Source organism: Xiphophorus couchianus, chromosome 5 (genome assembly GCF_001444195.1).
Source record: "Xiphophorus couchianus chromosome 5, X_couchianus-1.0, whole genome shotgun sequence".
Taxonomy (NCBI): domain Eukaryota; kingdom Metazoa; phylum Chordata; class Actinopteri; order Cyprinodontiformes; family Poeciliidae; genus Xiphophorus; species Xiphophorus couchianus.
In genome coordinates, this window is record NC_040232.1 from 21,053,105 (window position 1) to 21,075,193 (window position 22,089).

The 22,089-nt window shown below is 37.6% G+C and overlaps 1 protein-coding gene across 2 annotated transcripts in view; it reads left to right on the forward strand.

The window, feature by feature from the left end:
* tsnare1 (T-SNARE Domain Containing 1) overlaps nucleotides 1-22,089 on the forward strand; it is a 119,408-nt gene that overhangs the window by 30,743 nt on the left and 66,576 nt on the right. The window contains exons 1-2 of one of the 2 annotated variants that reach the window (XM_028018545.1): nucleotides 9,195-9,286; nucleotides 10,698-10,805. In XM_028018545.1, coding sequence (XP_027874346.1) covers nucleotides 10,721-10,805 — 85 coding nt within the window. In that variant the 5' untranslated portion in view covers nucleotides 9,195-9,286; nucleotides 10,698-10,720. Of the gene's footprint in view, nucleotides 1-9,194; nucleotides 9,287-10,697; nucleotides 10,806-22,089 lie in introns of those variants that run through there. The other variant, XM_028018544.1, reaches the window with a different exon arrangement.

Sequence of the window (22,089 nt, forward strand, 5' to 3'; positions counted from 1 at the left end):
GCCCAACCTGTAACTATCCTTCAACAGAGCTGACAGTGAAGCCCTCACTGCAGCGTCCATACCGGTGCCTCTCATTTCCCCACCAAGTGAAGCTGCAGTGTAATTATATTCAAATTGCTAGTTAAAACTCACACATCATCTTTGAGATCGGTGGGGGTTCTGTCTGTACATTCCATCAACTAAAACATTTCATCAAACAACTTCAAACATCCGACCAACTCTTGATCCGAGCTGTGTCCATTTCCGGTCCCTCTGGGATTGGTGTGTGTGTCTAAGATTTGTCTTTGCTCCAACACACTACATCCAAATCGTGTAATTACCTCCTCACAATGCCATCATGCCTTCAGGGGCCCATGAATGACCCATTGACTTATATAAGATGTCGTAAACAGGGTCATGTCTGAGATATACATCTGAGAGGGCCAGTATGAGATATACATAGAATTACACCTTTTTCATTTTATTATGATATTTACAAAAAGGTTCAAAAGCATAACATGATCTACTTGTCAGTTATTTAAAACAAAGTACTAACAACTTCCTGAATTGCTGCTAACGTAACAAATTGCAACTGTTAAAATAGTATCTATAACTTTAAGTAATTTATTTGTTTGTTAATATGTTGATTTTAGTAAAAATAATAAATTTTTGTCGTTGAACGTTCTGCTGCAGTCTGCACCTTAGCAGAGGCTTAACTGACTTGCAGTTTGCCAACTACAGCTGTAAAATACCATTACCTTATGAAGAATGTGTGAGAGCGAGCCCTCAGTTCTTTTGGAACCTGAGTCACTTCCAGACCCTGAACCTGAGTCTGGAGGAATGGACCAGAAGCTATTGTGAGAAGCTGGTGGAAGGAAACCCCAGAGGTTTAACCCCAGGGTTAAACCTGGGGTTAACCCTGGGGTTAACCAACATCGAGGTTTAACCTCTTGGTTAAACCTCGATGGTTTAACCAAGAGGTTTAACCTCTTAGTTAAACCTCAAAAAATGTTGGTCATACACCAGGTCATACACTTCATAGGCATTGCTACCAGATTTGGAAGAAATGTATGTATGGAGACGTTAATGGATAGATCTGTGACATTTTCTTTTTTTTCATTAATGTGGGATTTAGCAAATAGAAATAATTTTGTTCATTCTAACCAACCTAAAACAAGGGATGTTTGATCTTATTTATCTTCCCACAATGACAGAAAAAACGTGTATGTTTATTTGTTGTGTGTACATTTCTGGTGACAACTGTATACAGACGATTAAGAATGTGAGTCCATCAAAAGCAACACATTTTTCAAATATAATGTTACAAATGTCTTCAAATCCCCATCATTTTCTCACGCTTAAGATCCACAGAACATCTGGATGTTCTGTATACCAGCACATACAACAAGAAACTATAAGTGGGTTATACGTCTGTCTGAACTTGCTCACTTTTTTGTCTTAAAAAAAGCATTGAACTGCTAACATGTTGGCTAAAGGAGGCTGACTTGAGAAAATACTTTAATTGTTTCTGGAGTGTGAGAAACAGCCAAACTCCACAGAGAAGAAGGTATCATCAAAGGAACAGTTCTATTCTCTGACTCAGTATATCAAACTCTTCTTTGCTTGTACTTAGTTCGGGGTGGACTTCATTTTTTTCTAATTTTTTCTGTTTTGAACAACATCATGGGGGAATCGGTCATGTGTAGTTTTATTCACCTTGGGTTAGATTGAAATCCTTTTAGAATGCGCTAAAGCCTTGAACATTTATACATTAAAACCAATGAACTGAGGAAGTACTTTCCTATTTACCAAGACACTTTATTATACATAATGCATCTGACTATGCTAGAGAGATGAATACAATATAAAACATGTCATCCGTTATATTACTGCAGGAAGCCAACAGGACATTTTTAAAGCAGTTGACTTTTTGAATCAGTTTATTACAACTGGATGACTACTTTCAGAGGCATATAAAATCATTTTCACATAAAATTTTCCTCATAGTTCATTTTAAAAGGCTTCAGAGTAACTGATAAACTTGCTGTTGTGGTGGCACGCAGTCTGCTGATAAGTTCTATTTCAGGGGCTTTTTACCTGAGAAAATGTGCATCATTTTCTTACCAAAACAAAAATCCCTAAAAAAATGTCAAAATTAATAAAAAAGCATGAATTAGTTTGTGTAAAATAATAATCTGTTTGACAACATCGTCCTGTTAACCTCTTATGCCCTCTTGCACAGGATGCGGTCTCATGTTGCTCCGTGCTTGTTTGTGATGAATGCAGCATTTGTGGCCAGGGTGTCGGCTTATTTCTGCTCAGTTGCCTGCACAGGCTGAGCTTAAGCCTTGTGGTACTGATAATGACAGCTGGGGAAGGAGTGGAGGACTGAATGAAAAGCAGTGGGGGTGGTGAGAAGCTGCGGATCTAGTCACTCTGTCCTGCCATGCCTGTATTTACCATCCTTCTGTGTCCTGCAGAGTCACACGAGGGGGCACGCTGCTCTGCAGCACCTACACTGTTTACAAGTGTAGGGCTTATTTTTCTACACAAACCAAGGCTGTCTGCATACAAAAGTGGCATTTGGTGCGCTGGAGTAAGCTTTTACCACCTGGCTTTTTGTGAGTTCTAAAATTGCCTGAAAAGCCAGACATTTTCTTAGAGAAAAGGTATTCTTCCGAAACCAAATAAAAATAAGCACTGCAGAATTTTAGCATTTCAGGATTTAGAAAAATGTGAAGATGCAGTACTACTACAGTTACTCGCACAGTTACTAGAGATAAACTACTACAAAGGATATAATGTCCACATCGAGCTATAAAATATTTATTTTTGCATGAAACGAAAAGTCACACAGTCTGTGCCATGAAACTAAGCAAACTAAATGAACTCTAATTCTGAAGAAAATGGTCAAATAACCAGCTAGTAGGAACACAACAATATTGAACAAGGTGCAACTGCCCGATATTATGCATTTAGCCAAATATCAGGCAAGTTGCAAGAGTTCAAACATACATGTTTTTTAACCTGGTGAAGAAAAGAGATAAGAGAAGATAAGAAATAATTCTGTCTTGTGCATATGTTGAAAACTTCTAACATGTACACTCATACTTAGCTGGGCTTATCAACCTTTGAGCCTGGTTGTAAAACTAACACAGCCTTTTTGGACCTAAAGAGGACCAATCAAGAGTTAGCAGACAGCTTCAGTTATTAAACCTACAAACTAGTGACCAGGCCCCAAATCTAGATGTGACTTTGAAACTTTGTAAAGACAGTTACAAAGTCATCTTTCTATTACCTGAAGAACATTTACAGGATTAGAGGACTAATGTCTCAGAAAGATATAGAGAAACTCATTCAGGGATTTTTCTTTAGTCACATTGTTTACTGCAACAGTGCATTTTCATGTCTGCCTAAAAAAATCAATCCTCGCTGCGGTTGATCCAGAACGCTGCTGCTGGTGTTCTGACTAGAACCAGTAAGACAGAGCCCATCACCCATTTCTAAAGTAATTCCAGTGGCTCCCTATAGCTCAGAGAATAGACTTTAAAAAAATGTTGTTAGTTTATAAAACGGTTTAGCACCACAATACATTAAAGATCTACTGGTGTTGTATCAACCTTCTAGAGCTTTCAGGTCTTCTGGTTCTGGCCTCCATCAGAACCATAATCAAATGTGGAGAAGCAGCATTCAGCTTCTATGCATCACAAATCTAGAGAAAACTTCTGCAAAACAGTTGAAACACTGAGTTCTTTTAAATCAAGCCTTAAAACCTAGTTGTTTAGAGTTACTCTTGAACTATAATAAATGAAACACTGACCATTTAGAGGCCCAAGGACCTCTAAATGGTCAATTTAGAGGACATCAATATTATTTACAGAATATTGACTTTATTCTGTAAATAAAGTCAACATGTATTCTCTGATCTGCCAGAGCAACATCTAAGGACAGAAGTTGTTGCTTGATTATGTGAATTAGGGGGTGTTGCTTTCTAGGGGGCAGAAGGAAAACAGTGTGCCAGAAGATATAGATGATGTAATGGTGCAGATGTTCTAGAACGGGGATGAAACAAAGTGCTGATGGCCTTTTCAACCACTTTAACCACTCCCTGTAAAGCTTTTATGTCATGCTCTCTACACCTGCCATACCCAGTTAGGAGACTGTACAGAACATCTGTTGAGGCATGTGGGCTTTTTTCAGAACCCTGGACAGGTGGGGGCTTTGGTGAGCAAGTGGGACTTATGGCCCCACATAGAAAGAAGCTTTCTGTCACACCCCACTTATTTTAGAGAAACATGAACTGATTAGATGCAAAGTGCTCTCTGACTGATCAGCTAAACTGTTTAAAAGCACCAACTCATTTCATCCAAGGTTGGAGCACACAATGGGAGTAACATTTGCACAACCTCTTTGGGTTGCCATGGTTCAGGCACTCCTGTCCCAGAGGAACAGCAGGATTACTCAGTAAAGTGGCCAAGAGGCTCAAGGGAACTCTGGAGGTGCTGCAGAAATCCAGTAGCTCAGGTGGGATAATCTGTCCTCAGGACAACCACAAGCCATGTTCTCTTCAATGTGGCCTTTAAGTCAGAGTGGCAAGAAGAAGGCCATTTTTAAAAAACAACGCTAGAGGAAGTCCCATGTAAAATCTTTCACAATCCTACTATCTACACATCACCATAGCTTCCCAATAACACATGTTCCCATTTTTATTTCTAAAACGCAGTTCTCTGTCATAAAATATAGGGACAACAGGATTCAGTCATGTCAATTGTATGCCTGTTTTGTTTGTTTATTTCAATTCCAATCCTTTCATGCTGTTGTACCTATAAGAACTTAAACAGAACATGTTCAAAGATTGAGGTGGGCTGTATAAACTGGATTTTCTTTCCATCATGGAAAAGTAAATTTCTGAGTTAAATGTGGACTGGAAGTGGAAGGATTTCATGATCTCAGTAAGACTCATAGGAGTGCTTTCTGGAGACCTCTAGGGGTTTCATGGTCTCATATCCTGCAGAGTAATTTGTAATTTCTGGCTTCTCAGTACTCAGTGTTTTCTTCTGCATGAAAATAATTACTTACCATATTGTTTCCATTTCAAACAGCAAAGGTTTGAGCTTTCTGCCTGTGTGTTTAAATGTGAACAGAGTGTTCCTCATGCCCCCGGACGTAGATGATGCGTGTCCCCACTTCAGAGGGATGCAAGACACAGTCAGTGGACATGAAACAAGCAGAGTGGAGCTTGTTTGTGGACTGCCAAAAGTAATTAATCTCTTTTCTCAATGAAAATTAATCGGATTAAACCTTCTCCTGGCCCACTGAATCTGTCCCTGTGTAATGTGCGGACACTGAATCTCTTGCTGCTTCTCCATCCTGCGCCTGCTCCCGAAGTGCCTCGGTTATAAGCTGGATTCACTGGCTTCTCTGCAACAATGGGCAGCGCTGGGACGCCGGAGTGTAATCACATTCTCCTGCTTGTCTGAATGCTTGTCTTTCACGGTTGGGGAAAGAGCTTTGGCCACTTGACCAGTGCTGTACTCCGACCTTTGCTAGGCATGCTGAAGAGCCTGGAGAGGAGGGTAGAGAGAGATTTGTTGATTAGAGCTTCATCTGTTTGTCTCTGGCCGCAGGTCAAACACATGTTCTCATGATGTTCTGACCTTTTCAGCAGCGTTCAGATTAGCATTCTATGCCCTGTGCCCCTCTTTTCCTGTAAGTGGGTTATGGGCTAACATCCTGAAGAAGCTGACTGTGAAACATCCACTTGTTCCTTAAACCCCTGGATGTTTGATGGCTCCAAATGTTCCAGTCCTCGACTTATCTACACCCATGTTTAATTGTGACCTTGCAGAAATGCAAATGTTTTAAAGTTGCCTCTGACTAATATGTTCATTCAGGCATGTTCTGACCTACTTCCAACATTCCATGTTTCCTGCAGTTTTTAATTTTCATCACACTACAGCACATTATGTTTTCTCAACTCTTTTATTAAGTAAAGCAAAGAAGTTAAAAATATACTCATGGCTTTCTGTTGACACACAGCTGGATGTGCAGTATTGGCACATACAGGATGGGTGCATGACTCTGTGCATAAGCCTTATGCTGCATTCTGCCTATACAGCAATGCCAGTATCAGCAGTCATAAGCAATCTGAAGTACTCTCATCTATTCATGTGTTTTCTGTGGAATGTAAGTTAAATTTATTTGTATAACATTTGATAATTTGCAGATATTTTTGTAAAACACATCTAAAATATTCAAAAGAAAATGCAGCTTGGGAAACTGAAACAGTTTGGTGCTACTTGATATACTACTTGCTAGCATTTGCAATACCGCAAATCTTCGAGTGCCATACAATGCCATGAATCCTTGATGCTGATAGACTATAAGACCATGTATGATAGCTTCTGCAGCAGAGCCAAGGTAGTTTCCACTTTGTGTATCAATGCATGTTAAGGTATATTTGGTGTTGAAGCTATTAAAATAGGCAGTTATAAGAGTGTTACAAAGAGTTTCTAGTTTTCATAGATTTCTGTTGTTCCAGGTTGATTGTGGGCTCAAACCCCTGCAAATACCATTGGTCCACAGTATAAGAAATATAAGATTCTGGAAGGAATTTTACTGAAGTAAAATAAATATTGCACCAAAATTATATGAAAAGGTGCAAAATGTTTTCTTAGTGACTCTTCTGAGTGTGCACCGTATCATTCTGAACATTAAAAAATATCACAACAGAACTAAACATTTTTAAATATATGTCCCTAATCACATCCATCCAGTCATTAACTCTTGACTATTCAGTCAAGGACAGTCAGGTTAACCTTCTGATGCATGACATATTGACTATACAGTCTTCCATGAGTGGGTCTTTTTGGACCCATGTTTAAATCAATATGTTTTTATTCTACTTTTGTAATTTTGATTCAAAATAATGTTTAGTATGATACTTTCTGTGTTTTATTTCACACAAGTATTATTTCATGTTTGAAATATTTTCATTTTTCACTTTGGTTCAGGGTATACATGGTCATTTTTGACAAATTTTCATTTTATCTTAATAGAAACCATTATATTATATATAATATTGCCTTATGTAGTATCATTGTTTTCAGGACAACCTGAACTTTATGAATTTACACTTAGTTTTTACCTTTGGACATACTGTGGCTGCATTTTGGACCTTGAGTCACAGAAAAACAAAATCCGATTTGGAAAAATTAAAATTTTTTCAGTGTGAAAATGTCAAATATTCACAACAAATGGTTTTTGTTATTTAGAATTACAATATACAGTATACTGTAAATTTCTTAAACTGGTGTAAAAATATTGCAAACAACAAAGTTTTACAACATTATTAGCATGAAAATAAAGGCAATTCCTCATTTGTGTGTATGCAATTTTTGAAAAAAACATCCATCCATCCATCCATTTTCTGTTCACCCTTGTCCCTAATGGGGTCGGGAGGGTTGCTGGTGCCCATCTCCAGCTACGTTTTGGGCGAGAGGCGGGGTTCACCCTGGACAGGTCGCCAGTCTGTCGCAGGGCTGAAAAAAACATCATAGGTCAAAAAAAGATGACAAAAACTGTGTAATTGTTTGGGGGAACAAGGTAAAAAAAAAAAGGTCTTTTGGACTATAGGAAAAACCTTGGCTCCCGGAGTTAGCCAGTGGCTGTAAGCTGCTTACTACTAGCTGCTGGGGGAGTGGCTCTGCCTCACCCCGTAGTGATAGACTCCGCAGCGCCGTTATTCCCCTGCTTGGATCTCTGAGTAGCTGCCTCTCAGGCTGCCAGGATCTCATCGTACTCTCAGTCTCTGATACTCTTTGTCAGTTCTGATCGATCATAAGAATGATCGATCAGTCAACGTCATTATAGAAATCCTCACTGCGCCCAGACTCCGGCTGCGTGTTCATGCTTCACATAATCCTTTATATACAGAACAGAAACCACTAAGATTAAAACAAAGTGGATGCCACCGATCGCCCCGATATCCAAACCTTGCATCAATTTTGCGATCTCACTGCTTTTGCCGCTACTCCGTTTTCGCTTCTCTATCACCATAACTTGAGAAACTTTATTTCGTTTCTTAGCAACAAAATACAGTACATAATTATTTGTTGAAGATGTGAGATTTCTAATAACAAATGTTTATGTTGCGTTTGTTTTTGTTATGTTTGATAGCTCATTTCGTGTCACATTCCAGAAAAGCCGGTTTTTAACATGTCTCTGACATTCTGAAAAATATGGTTTGCTTATTTTAGCATAACTCCGGTTTTACTTGGCCTATTAACACAATTTAAAAACTGGTGAGTAGTTTAAAATGTGCACTTTAAGCACAAGTTGAAAATGAGGTAGTGGTATAAAACATGCTATTTATGAAAATGTGTAAATTAAAAATTTGAATTGCATGATATCAATAGCATGTTTGTTGAGGAATGCCTGGAATATTATGGAATATCATGGAATATTTTCAGCTGTTAGCCAGAAACATCAAAATGAATGGAAACAAAAGCTTGGCTAACACGTCTGTGTGAAATGAATCTACGAGCTTCACTTTCTAAAGCAAAATTACTGAGGAGAAATCATGATGACATGTTACTAAGATGCATGTATAAAATATTTATCTTGATTTTCAAAGCTGAAAATAAACCATTTGTAACTGTCTGTAATAATTTTACTACAGTCAGGGAAGGTGGTGGATGATAATTCAGGACATCAAACAGGCTGAACATTCTGAAAGAATTTAGCTGCATGTCCAGCACCATAATAAGCTACATAATTATAAAAAAGACAGATGTTGTTGATTTAGGTCACACACTAGGGACCGATAAGAGCCCACTTATGTGGTATTAGTAAAAAAAAAATATATAGAGGGAACAGAGCACTTCTAAAAGCTAAACTAACTAAAAACATCAAGTAAAAATCCACAGCTTACATGTTCTTTTTCATTCAGAAGCTTTCCCCAGGCAGGAAAACTAATCCCAATAAATCAAACCCTTAATACCAGGGTGATAGTCTTCTTCTGCATCAGTTCTAAGAGGGAGCCTCATCAAGATGTTTTATCCCAAAATGCATAATGTTTAAAAAGCTATAGAAATTCAAAGACGTGTTGCTGTTCTTGTGTATGAATGAAACCACTGTAATCATAGAAACAAACCTGACAGAACTCTTAACAGTAAAAGAATCACAGTTCTGCTGCCATCCATACAGAGGGGATCTGAGCTGATGAAGATGTTTTCAGCCTGACAACTGCTTTTATAAGCTGTGATATCTGTGGAAGCCCTGAACTGAGACCTCGGCACAGTCCAAGGTTTGTCCATATTATCTACTTGTTTATTTATTCATGGACAGGCAGAATGAACATGAATGAAGCTGAGTTTGAAAGGAAATCCTAAGCTGTTTAACTCTGAGTTATTTCAGAATCAGTTTCAGAATTATAAACCTTTTGTTGCAGACACTAGGGATTCTTATCAGCCTCTGTGTCTCACTGCATTTACACCAACACAGCCACCATCAACACGGAGCAGTCTGAGGGGGTTTTCTATGCCTGGGAATAAATATACAGATCCAGACAGTTCACACTGGATCACCATATAATAGAAGGTAGAACAGCTGCTTTTTAATTTCTGCACTCATTTCATATGAGTGCAGAACTTGATGAAGCTGCCTAAACCCTCCACTCAGAGGGCTCTACTTAGAGCTTGGGTGCTCTAGTGCCAGTGTGGGAACTAGAGGATCTTTAGGATTATCTTTGGGACAGTTTTGGAGTCTCAACTCCAAATACTCCAGTGACCAGTGGGACTGTTGAGGCCAGGACTTTTCTTTTTCCTCTCTGAGCCCAGGGAATCTGATAAGCTTTATGTCCCGTCTTTCTGATCATGCATGAAAGCAACACTTACAGTCAATACTCCAGTAGAGATTCCTGTGACAGATGGAAGAACACAAATAAACAAAAGTCCTGGTCATTATAAAAGTCTGCACAAGTTTTACTTTACTTTTTACTTAAAAAATGAGGAAACGCCTATTTAACATCTTTTTTTTCATCTTGTAAAAGCAATGTTCTGTTGAACATCAGCAGTGTGTTATATTTGCAAAACAGAAAAACAGTAGACTTATGGCTATTTTTTGTTCTAGTGTCTTCATACACACCATAATTATGTGCTTTTTGGGTTGATAAATATGTTTAAAAACATTTAATTCAGAAAAATTAAACTGGAAAAAGTGGAATTTTTGAAGAAAATAAAACAATTGGGAAAATAATAAAACTGATTTATTATGGTGCTACATAATTCTATATTGTATAAACAATGCATAAATGAACTGACCATATTTGTAGAACAATAAAGACTGCTTTAGAAATGGGCAGAAGTTGGAGAGGAGCTCCTTTTAAGCTTCCGTCATTAACCTTGTTCAATAGTTCTACCTGCTAAGAGTTCAGATCCCATCCATATTTAATTTATTTGTTTGTTGTCAGTCCTGTAACAGACTGGCAACCTGTCCAGGGTGTACCCCGCCTCTTGCCCGAAATGTCTCGCTGGAGATAGGCACCAGCACCCCTCCCAACCCTATTAGCGAAAAGGTGTAAGGAAAATGGATGGATGGATGTTTGTTGTCAGTGTTGTGAGTGCATTCATTTCAAGGCTGGCAGACTGAAAGAGGAAATAAACTGGTGTCTCCTGTTTAATTCTTGCCAACTGTCTTTTCCTTCCAATTGCACTCAGCTGAAACACCGCCAAACATCAGAATGTCGTATGGGTCCATCGATGGAGGATCCTTTGGCAGCCGAAACCCGTTTGGGGGCCCCACCAGGCAGGGCTATCAGCCAGTAGGTAAGGGCAAGTTCTGCTTCATCAAATGACTGTGCCTCTTCATGCTGCACATGAAAAGTTCCTTCACATTGCATTTTAGAGCTTCAGGACTCAGCAAATCACAGTGAAAAAAGAAATTAATTGAACTTCACTGAATTGCTTCAATTGGTAAGAAGTTTATCCAACTTAATGCATTAAGCTGGTTTAACTTGATAAATTTAAGTCAGTCTTATTCAAATCATGTAAGACTGATTTGAGTAAGTCTCAAATCAGTCTTACATGAGACTGATTTGAGTTTTATTTGAATTTATTTGAACTTCAAATAAGTTCAAATAAAAACTTATTTGAAGTTTTTATTTACTTGAAATAAAACCTAAACTAATAAAGTATTTTCTGGCTCAGGCTGCCTTTATTTGAGAGTAGTTAGACAGGAAAGTTGGTAATGAAAGAGAGGGAAGACATGTGACAAAAATAAAATAATATGTGAAATAAAAGTATCAGACAAAAGCAATCTGAAAACCGTATTATTCCCCTTTATTATGATTCCCCTTAATAAAATCCTTCAGATGTCATCTAGTTAGCATACATATTTCAGCTCTGTGTCATTTAGTTCCAGTATAACTGCAGCTTTTCTGTTTCTGGTCAGTTGGTTAGAGACAAACCAGCATCATGAAGATCCAGCAGACAGGTCAGGGAGAACAATGTGAGAATGTTTAAAGCAGGGTTAGGTTGATAAGCAAAATCATCGACCTCTCAATGAACACCATTCAATCCACCATCTGAAAACAGACAGAACATGACTCAACTGGAAGCCTATAGAGAAAATGCGTCCAACTAAACTAGTTGAAAGTAATCAGTTAAAGGACAGTATTATGTGATTTCCAGGCACCACAATACCAAAATCAAGTAATCTTACCTTCAGTTGTTTTGGAAAGCTATATGTGTCAAATATGACTTGAAAGAAGCTTGACTTTGTAATTTAACACATTGAAATTAGACTTTTGTCTAAACTCCTGCTCTTTCTTAAACTCTGCCTTCAAAAAATCATCAAAGCATCACTCCTCTATTAACTCTTTAGAAATTATTTTTACAGCGTTTCACTGAGAAGTAACTGACATATTAAACTCAGGAGATGCACAGGTCCACCAGGTGTTTACTAATTCCTGCTGGCTAGTTTGAAGGAGCTCAGTGGGAGAATTGAAGAGGAGGGCTGCTCTGTGAGGTGGAGGCTTGGAAACTGCATCTCTTATAAGTAGGTACATTCACAAGGTCCAACTAAGTGTTTGGCACAGCTGAATGGTTTAAAGTATTTTCCAAACATGCATGACAGAATCAAGGCAACATTCCAGGTATGAGTTTGATGAGGGAATAAGAATATAACATGAATTTTACATAATACCAGCCATTTAAAAAATATATGATTACTGATATTAATCTACTGATCATCCCATTTTCACATCTCTTTTTACCTACCAGGAAGGTAGGTAAAATGACCTATCAGTGAGGTATTACCTACCTCACTGATAGGTAATATCTTTCCTACCAGTGAGGATGTAGGAAAGCTATTACAGTGTAAATTAAAGTAAAATCTTCTATCAACTTTTGTGATATTAGACTTAGACTTAGACTGACTTTATTGTCATTTTGCATGCACAGGGTGTATACAGAACGAAATTTTGTTGCATACGGCTCAGGACAATGTTTTGAGGTTCCAATGTTGTGAGGTTACTCCAGAATAAAATAAAATACTGTATAAAATATGAATATAAATATGAATATAAAATATAAAGTGCAGGACTGACAGTAAAATTGAAATTATTTAGCTATGTATATGTGCAAGGTATGAAGTGGAGACCAGTTTTTGAGTGCAGTCCAGTTAAGAGTTCAGCAGTAAGATCACAATTTCACTTTCAGAAACTGTGAACTTTTCTAACAAATGTAAAATAGGAGAATCCATTCTAAACTTGTTTTTCACCAGATGTTTCTGTCATCACTGTGGTTTCATCAGAATCCACCTGAAGTCACCGTTGTTCCAGCCTTCAGAAGCAAACAGTCAAACTCACGGATTATTAATAAACACATTTGTCATTCATGAAAAAATGAATAATTCAAGCAATCTGAACCACATGAGATGAAAAGCAAACAAATACATCATCACATAAGCCGGAAGTAGAAATGAAAAGAAAATACATTTGATTTTCTTCTATCAATACATTCACTGAGTGTAAAATTATAGAGGATATGTTCAAAAATGTTTTACAAGTCTTAATGTGAAAAAAAGGTTTCCTGAACATATTCTGAAGTCACGTGGGCTAGGTAGTAAAAGAGACATGGATAGGAGAGCTGTGATGTTTTATTCACAGCATGACATACTAAAGGTTTGAGTCAGGAGAAACCATTTTTATGTTTAGTTGAATCATAGTTTCAGATTCCCCACACAGACACTTTTGAGAAAGGCAGTTCATTTTTCAGACAGTCAGCTTTGAGCTTCAATTAGATGCTGAATGGTTGAGAGGAATTCATCTGTTCTACAATAAAATTCATATTTGAAGCAGTAGATGGGAGTGTGTGCTTGTGTGTGTGAGCTGATGCTCTCATGCAGAGGTCACAGGTTTTCTAAAGGGTTAAGCGGTGTGAAAAGCAGCTTCATTGGATTTGATCCTCTTGGTGCTTTCATTAGCCTTGTAATGGGGTAGGAGTGAGACAAAAGCCTGGAGGGAAAACATGTTCAGCCAAGCTACAGGTATATGTGTGTAAAACAGATTTTCTCTGACCAACTGAGAGAAACTCAATGCATGCAAGGCTGGAAGCAGAACTGTTCTAGCTGTGGGAAGAACGGCTGTGGATTTTAGCTTCTTGCTGGGCAGACTGCCTGACAGTTGGGTGGATGGTCGACCTCTCTTTCAAAAAACATGTTTCTAACTTTTGGGAGAACAATAATTTTCATTTTTCTTTAAATGATTTACAAACAGAAGGGATTTTCTTTATTTTTCTCTGTCACCACAGAGAGGCAGCTGCATAGACACCTGCTCTAGAGCCTTCTCAAGACAGTTTGAAACTTGCTGAAGAACATCCACATTATGTTAATATTTGTAAAGACTGTACACTCCAGAGGAAATGAGAAAAATGATTTACATATAGAGGAAATCTTTAATTGTTCTTTGGTGGGTGAATTCCCAATGCAGAAAAGCAAAATGTATAAAAATAGAAGAACACGGAAAGACCATCATTAAAAATAAATCACTACAAATGAGAATACAAACAAGATGCCACCTCAAGAGGAGGCATCACTGCCACACTACAGAGCACATGCAGCTGATCTGTGGTGTAAACAACAGGACATTAGCTGATCACTGGATCACCAGACACACAAACAGTAAATACAAAGACAAACCAAAGTGATTCCAAACCTTTCACCTAATTTTCAGAGAGCTGTTCCACAAAACCAGGACAGTCACTTAAGCTAGAATTTTCTGGATATCCTGGTTTACGTAAGCCTGGACTCTTGTTTCACAAAAAAACAATAGCAAGTAAGTCACCATGACAATGTACTGTATCTTGTGCAGCTAGCCTGCTCCAGACCAGGCTAATAGCCAGACTTAGTTAATGCTAGAGCCTTATCTGGTCAGTCAGATGAGGCCAGTCAGTCAGAAACCTATTATTTCTTTGCTTTGTCTGGCTGAATGGAATCAATTACAGGGTAATGAATCAGACCTTGCTTTACCTAAAATAAAAAAAATTATCCTGAAATGCAAAACATTTCAGGATAATTCTTGAAATGTGCTTTATTAGTTTATTATAAATGAATAAAACACCAACCTCTCACAAACATGTCTTATGTGGGGTTAAACACAACCCACATATGGAGGCCTTAGTCTTCAATGAGGCCGTTGCAGATTCGAATCCTGGCCTGGTGACCTTTGCTGCATATCTACCCTTTCTCTCATTACCTACTTTCCTATCCTAGCATTTTCAAACAAAGGCCACTAGAGCCAAACAAAACCTTTATGAAAAAACATGCCTTGCTTACCAATCTCTCTCTATATATAGTTATATCTACTGCATATCTATCTATCTATCTATCTATCTATCTATCTATCTATCTATCTATCTATCTATCTATCTATCTATCTATCTATCTATCTATCTATCTATCTATCTATCTATCTATCTATCTATCTATATATACAGTACAGACCAAAGGTTTGGACACAATTTCTCATTGAATTCAATGAGAAAGTGTGTCCAAACCTTTGGTCTGTACTGTATAGATAAGATAGATAGATAGATGCAATTTTCTCATTGAGTCACAAAATTTTATTTTCTGTATCATGAACAATAAAACATGAAGTTAATGTAGTTTCTTTTAAAACTTCTTGCTTTATGATCTGTCAGACATTCAAAGCCGAGAGCGCTCCTGAAAGGTAACTGTAATGACAGTGAGGCAGCTCAGATGGGTTCATAATTTTGTTCCTAAGCTCTCGTTAGGAACTAAATAAAACCACATGGAGAAGGGATTGAAAGGCCCATAACTTGGATCAAGTAGGCTGGATGATGAATATACCATTCTATGAGACACCGGACAGAAAACATTGTGTTCACATTGTGTTCAAATATCCAGCAAGGTTGTTATGGAAACCAAAGAAGTCCCACACATTATTAAAACTAAAGCTAGCAATCTATGAGCAGCATAGCAAATAAGTAAGGGTAAAATATTAATTTGTTAGACTTTTGCTACTTTGAGGATAGAACAGCAAAAAGGGATAACACATACACACACACATGCAAATTTTATTGAAATTACTTTTCCAAACAAGTGTACATCCAGACTTTGCTCTTTCTTTTAAATGTTCTATAGAGGCTATCCAAGAGAAGCTTCACACACATTCTATACATGTGTTGGACACCTTTCCTATCTACTATATTTCACAGCCTACCCAAACAGTTTCAAAACCAAATTTAAGTTTTCTTGTCAGTCTTCTCCTCCAGGTCAACAAAATATTAAATTTCCTATTTACATTCAGTATCTCTATCAGGGTCCCCCTAAAACTCCAATATTATTCGACAAAATCTGATCTCAGTGTGATATAAAATCCAGCCAATTTTTGTATATGCTCTTAAATTTTCCAAATTCTAATCTGATGGAAAAAGTCAACCTTTATGGGAACAAGATGTTTTCCACTGTTGCCCACATTTTTCCTCCAAGGATGGTTTAACCATTAAACCTCACAGTGGTTTAATGGTTTGGCAGCAGTAATACGATGAGAGGCAGGATGCACCTTTTACAGATTGCCAGTTGTTCAAACTACATACATTCAATGAAATGTATGTAGGTTTCAAAATTTGAAGAAGGTGAAATTGCTTGCGTATCATTATGGCATTTAGCAAATACAAACATTTTTGGGAAGTGGAACAGAATTTTTTTCTGACTTTTCCTGCTGTACTGACTCAAAGTGCTTTACACTACTGAGTCATTCACCCAATCACACTGACTGTGGACACATTTATATACTAATACACAGATTGGCAACATGGAGTTAAGTACTTTGAGCAGGAGAAGAACAACATGTGACAGGAGGAAACTAGAATCCAATCAACAACCTTTCCATTTCTAGACTACAGTACTGTACTCTGTCCACTAAGCCACAGTCAGTAATCTGATATGTAAATATCTGGTTTCACCTGTGTATTTTTGTTGAGTCCCAGACATGTGTGTCACAATTTACATCTGTATGTCCAATTCAATCACTGTCTTCACTCTGCCTCACTAACTCATTATGGTCTAGTTTAGCAGTTCATTAAGGAAGAAAGGGAGGTTCTGTCACAGGAAAAGAAGAAAAGACCCTCACAGTGGCTTTTTGTCTATAGACTGCAGAGACTGTAAGCATACAGTACATCTGCCTTTGATTTAGTACGGCCGTCAGCTTCTCTCTTAAAATCACTTCTGCTGTAGCCAGGCAGATGAAAAGCTAAGTCTCTAGAAAGGCTTCCTTTCATCGTAGTGGAGCCTGGGTACATTATGAGGGGTATGTGTGGAGGTGATGTGAAGAGAATGTAGGCGGGATGGGGAGTAGAGCAGGAGCCTGTCAGATTTACCGGCTGTTGCTCAGGCTGATCTGAGGGGGAGCTCAGAAAATGATCAAAGCACAGGTTAAGTCTCTAATAGAGCTGTCGATTAGGCTAATCTCTCCACCCTCTCTCGGCAAACGCTCCCAGCCCTCCACCGTCTCTCTCTGTCTGAGAGGCAGCATGTCAGCACCAACACAGCCCAGCATCTCATGCATGATGGCATGACAACACAGGTTTCAGTGTCAACACATATTGACGAGCCATATGCTGTTCTGATTAATGCGAGATTAAAAATAAAAGTAGACCAGATACATTACAGAATTTGTAATCGGTAGCTGAACAGCATCAAATAGCTGTTACAGTATGTAATAGTTTATGTTCATATTATTTGTTTTTAACTGAACAGGGATGTTTAATGAGGTCTGAGTCGTACCAGCTGGTCCTGAGTGCATATGGGCCACACTGGGGAGTATTATTTTTTTTAAATTGACTTTTTTGAGCTTTGCATCATGTTATGTTGTTATTCCCTCATCAAAAACACACATTCTGTGTTACTTTTATTCCTTCATGCATGTCAAAGAAATCCTTGAAATCCTTGCAAGGCACCTTCACCTCTCTGCTAGGTGCTGCTGGCACTAGTCTGGAGGAGCTAACACCTGGTGGAACTACATGTCTGCTGAGCTTAAAATAGAAACTACTTCTCAGTCCCGCAGTCCTAAAGACAGTTGTAAAGGGCATCATGTTGTGATGATGTGTTGAAGCCAAAGTTTTAGAAAGAGCAGAAGCTTCTTAAAGACACAGAGGCCATTTTCAAGGCAACTGAGAAATCAGTTTCTGTGACATATACAGTAGATACTTGATTGTGGTGGAAAACAATACCCTTTAATATGCACACATACATTCATCTCATTCATGTAACACAAATAGAATGTCCCTACATGATGGAAATGTATTAATCAAACAATATCAAAACAAGTGGGTTCCTCACCATCCCCCAACAACCACCGCTACATGTGTTTTCTTAGAAAAGGATGGGGCAAGCTCAGAGAATGGGTTAGAGGAGATAAAATACACTGGATAAAATTATAATTATTATAGTTATTAAACCAAATTGAACAATCTGGTTCTTTGGAGAGAAGTACCCTGAAGTAAAAATAACGTTTTCTCAGAAAAATGAAATGAGTACATTTATCGTCCTTCCTTTCTTCAAATACACCATAGATGGCATTGCCTGAATTTTCTTATGAATGATTATGAGTAATTCATGAGTCAATGCAATATTATGTATACATACAGGGTTAACAACTGTTTGCAATCAAATGATCATGTAACATGTGAAATGTATAACCATATAAGGTTTTTCATTGTGGACTTTTAAAAATGATAAATCAAATTCTAGTTGATATGAAAATGTCATTTCTATGCTTGAGTAGTAGTCAGGAATATCTAGATTAGATTATATAATTATTTTCACTTCAAAAAATAGTTGAAATTCTACAACTAAAAACAGGTTTACCTCAGCTGGAGGAGAGAGAAAATCTGCTGACCTCAGAATCCCAACGTTCTTCCATCATGGCGGGTAAACGGAATCCCACCTGACCGTCTGCAGCAGAAGAAGCAGCCCGCCGTTGGACCTGACCCGTCCATTGCTCCACATGGTTAGCTGCCTTTGATGAGCACCCAGGACATGTGGGTCTGCTTTATTAAGCTGTAATGAAGCACGAGGCTGGGCTGGATGTGACAAAGCTGTGATGAACGCTCGCTCCTTCAGCTCCATGCTCTGCTGATGGGCAGTAAGTGGCCAAAGTGGGCCACGTGTCAGACATCCACGCTCAGATTAATGGACCGACTGAGATACCATTGATCCAAGCTTCTGTGGCCCTGCATCATAATACACAGCTGTGTTAACCTCAGCTTGAGTTTGCCTTGTAGATCCCAACATTACATCCTGGGTGAATGACTGCTGCCTTTCTAACTGCCTGATGACTTCAGGCATTCAAAAACAGTTGCAGATTAAACTGTTGATACTTTCTATGAACTCAGCTTGGAGGCTCTGGGTTTTTAGAGAATGCTGTTAGTTTATTGTGCGGTTATTAGGTAAAGATCAGGTTATTTCATTTCAAAGTTTACTTTACTAAATCATCTCTGCTGCCTGGATAGGGACCTTTTAGCATGTCATTAAAAATATGAGACTAGCATACAGCTAGTAGTGGCTTCAGTCAGAGGCTTTCTGAGAGTCATTGCAAGCCTGACTGCTACTGGAGATCCTTCCTGCCCACAGCATCACCATCCACGACTCTTTGAAGATACTTGGATGATATGAGTGATGACATTTCATTTCCCTTTGGGACAGATAAAGTCTTTTTGAATTGAGTTGAGCAGAATGAGGTTGATGTGAGTGTATCTGTATGAATATGATATAAAGACAATGTCTTGTGACACAAAGGGCAGCCAAGAAGCCTCTTCAGTTCTTGACAAGCATAAAAAAGGGACCCAAGGTCTGTAGAAAGTACTTTAAGTGAGAGGAGCAGTGTGATCTATTTCATCTCATTCAGATTGTTCAGGAAAACTAGAAGATGATTTGTCTGGGGCAGAGATGTGAGAGCAACCATGAGCTGTGTAAAGTGTTTTCATTTAAACAATATGTAGGGCTTCTTCTCATAATGGACTTATTTAACCAGGAATCTGGTTAAATAAAGATCTATTTTTCCACACAGAACCAGCCCAAGCAGCACACCTGTATAATACACACATAATAATTGAACAATACAATCTGCTTATATGTAATAATTTACACATAAGCAATATGTAAATTAATAATATTTACAGTAATCACTCAAAATTACAGCATAAATACCACAGATGACCACTGTGTGAAAATGCTGAGCTAGAGAGCGACAATCCCAACTTCAGAATGTGGGAGGAAAGAAAAAGTGGAAAGAAAAGGCTTAAAATTTACCATCCAAACTCATAATTGATGACATCAAGCTCTGACACAGAATTTAAATCAGTTTAGTTCAGTTTTTTTTTTATTTTTAATAATCCACAGATCTTTAGTAATTAATGTGTCTCACATTGTGCAGCTGCATGCATGCATGCTGCTGCTGTGTGTCTGTTCCATGGAAAACTAAAATGCTACAATCAACAATACTCAGCAGTTTTGATGGCTTTATTTCGTATCCAAGAAAATAATTTTGAGAAAAAAATATTTCTACCGTTTAACATGCTTAACAGTCTGCCACAACAAACCTCTACCTTACAAATCCTCTGTTTCTTTCAGGGTAGTTTTCTGGTAGATTTCAAATAGCATTTGTTTAAGTAGTTTCTGGTTCCGTCAGTGGAAATACACCCAGTCATGTTTTCTGGGGAAACTCCAGAGAAATGGAGATCTGCAAAGATGTTTCCTCAGATGTATGGGAGATGCATCTGAGCAACATCCTTGTGTGTTATATAGAATATAATAGAATAGAATAGAATAGAATAGAATAGAATAGAAGTACTTTATTCATCCCAGCAGGGAAATTACTTCGCAGTTACAGCATAGAGACAAGACACAATAACAACTACCACTGAGTAGTAGTAGTAGATAAAATTAAAAAAATTTTTTTTTAAAAAAGTGTATGATGTGAAGACTAGACCATCACTATTACAGGACAAGCCTTTGGAGCCACTTTACCTCAGAGACTGGATTGAACTTTTTAGGACAATAAAAATGTCTGATCAGTGAGGAGACAACCAGTGACCCGGACTATAATGAGATGGGAGCTCCTGATTAGACTCCTCTCTGATTTGAGAGTATAATTGTACAGGTTGCAGATTGTCTGAAACATGGCATTGATGATAATTTATCCCCAGCATGGAGGGGCTGCCGCCCAGTTCAGAACAAGACATGAAGGCACTTTGTTTTGATTATTCTGTTCTTTTAAAAAGAGAGAGAGAAGCTAACTTTACTGATGATCATCAATCAGTTCACTGCAGTTTCTCATTAGCAATTTTAGATATGCTAAGTAAAAATATACTTCACAGCTTTCTTTATTATTTATTCACTTTTTCTCTGCAGAAGCTCTGATTAATTTCATTTAAATTTTCTTTTCTTTTGATTTTATTTACTAAAACATAAACAATAGTTAATGCTTTGTTATCAAATGTGATTAGATAATCAGTTATTTTCAATTGAGTTATTTATGTAATATTTTTGTTAAAGGGGAGGAACTACGTTTGTCTTTTTTTCAGGCACATAGTGCATTTTATTCCACTGTCAAGTAACTACAATACTTTGTGTAGAAGCCTAAATTCAGTTTTTGTTCATTCAGACTTTAGGATAAGTTATGTTCATATTTGTTTATTTGGATAAAAATGATAACTAGTTGAATCTATTGCATAGTAATTTACTATATTTGACTACACTAAAGTCTTGAAAATTTGCATATCTAATTGAAATTAAGGATTCGAGGGTGTGGCTAGCCAGAGTCAGTTGGGCCGTTGGAGTGGAGCCACACAGTTTTTTGACCTCACTCTCTTTCCTTTTAAATTGTCGTTTCTCTTTATTTTTTGTGGAAAGGTAACCTTTGTACCGTTTTTATTATTATTTCTGAAGTAAACCATTCAACTATATTAAGAGGATCCAGTCCCTTCTTTTGGTTTTGTCGTTTTCGTCATCAAGTGGACCGAATGGGAAAGACGGAGAGCGTCAAGCTTATGGCTTCATTATTTAGGAAATTACACTTTGAGTTTTAAAAATGCTGTATACATACCAAAAACAAATTATATGTTTCTCTCTTTAACCTTTAAGAGGTTGAGAATCCAAAAGTGACAGGAGACAGACCTTTGAGTTCTGAAGGAACAACTATTACAATTTAATGTCTTAATCACACATTACTTCTGGTTGCACATGTATTTTTCTCCATGCATCTATTTTTGACTAGAAGGAAGGATTCTAGTTGTGATTATTACTCATTTAAAGAGTGTTGATCTTTAGACCAGAATAGCTTTTATACTGTTGAAGATAATTTTTTTCTGGTTAAGAAATCCTCCTGAATTTCTCACAGTTAACAAAATAAATAATTGCATTTCTTAATTTTACAGCACATGGAATGAACAGGCTTCACAGCAGATGTAATCACAGATACATTATTATCAATTTTTATTATCTGGCATCTGTTGTGTAGCGTAATTTATTTTATAGGAGAAGCATAAATGGAAGATAAATTAGCTTTATGTTAAACGTGTGGTCGTT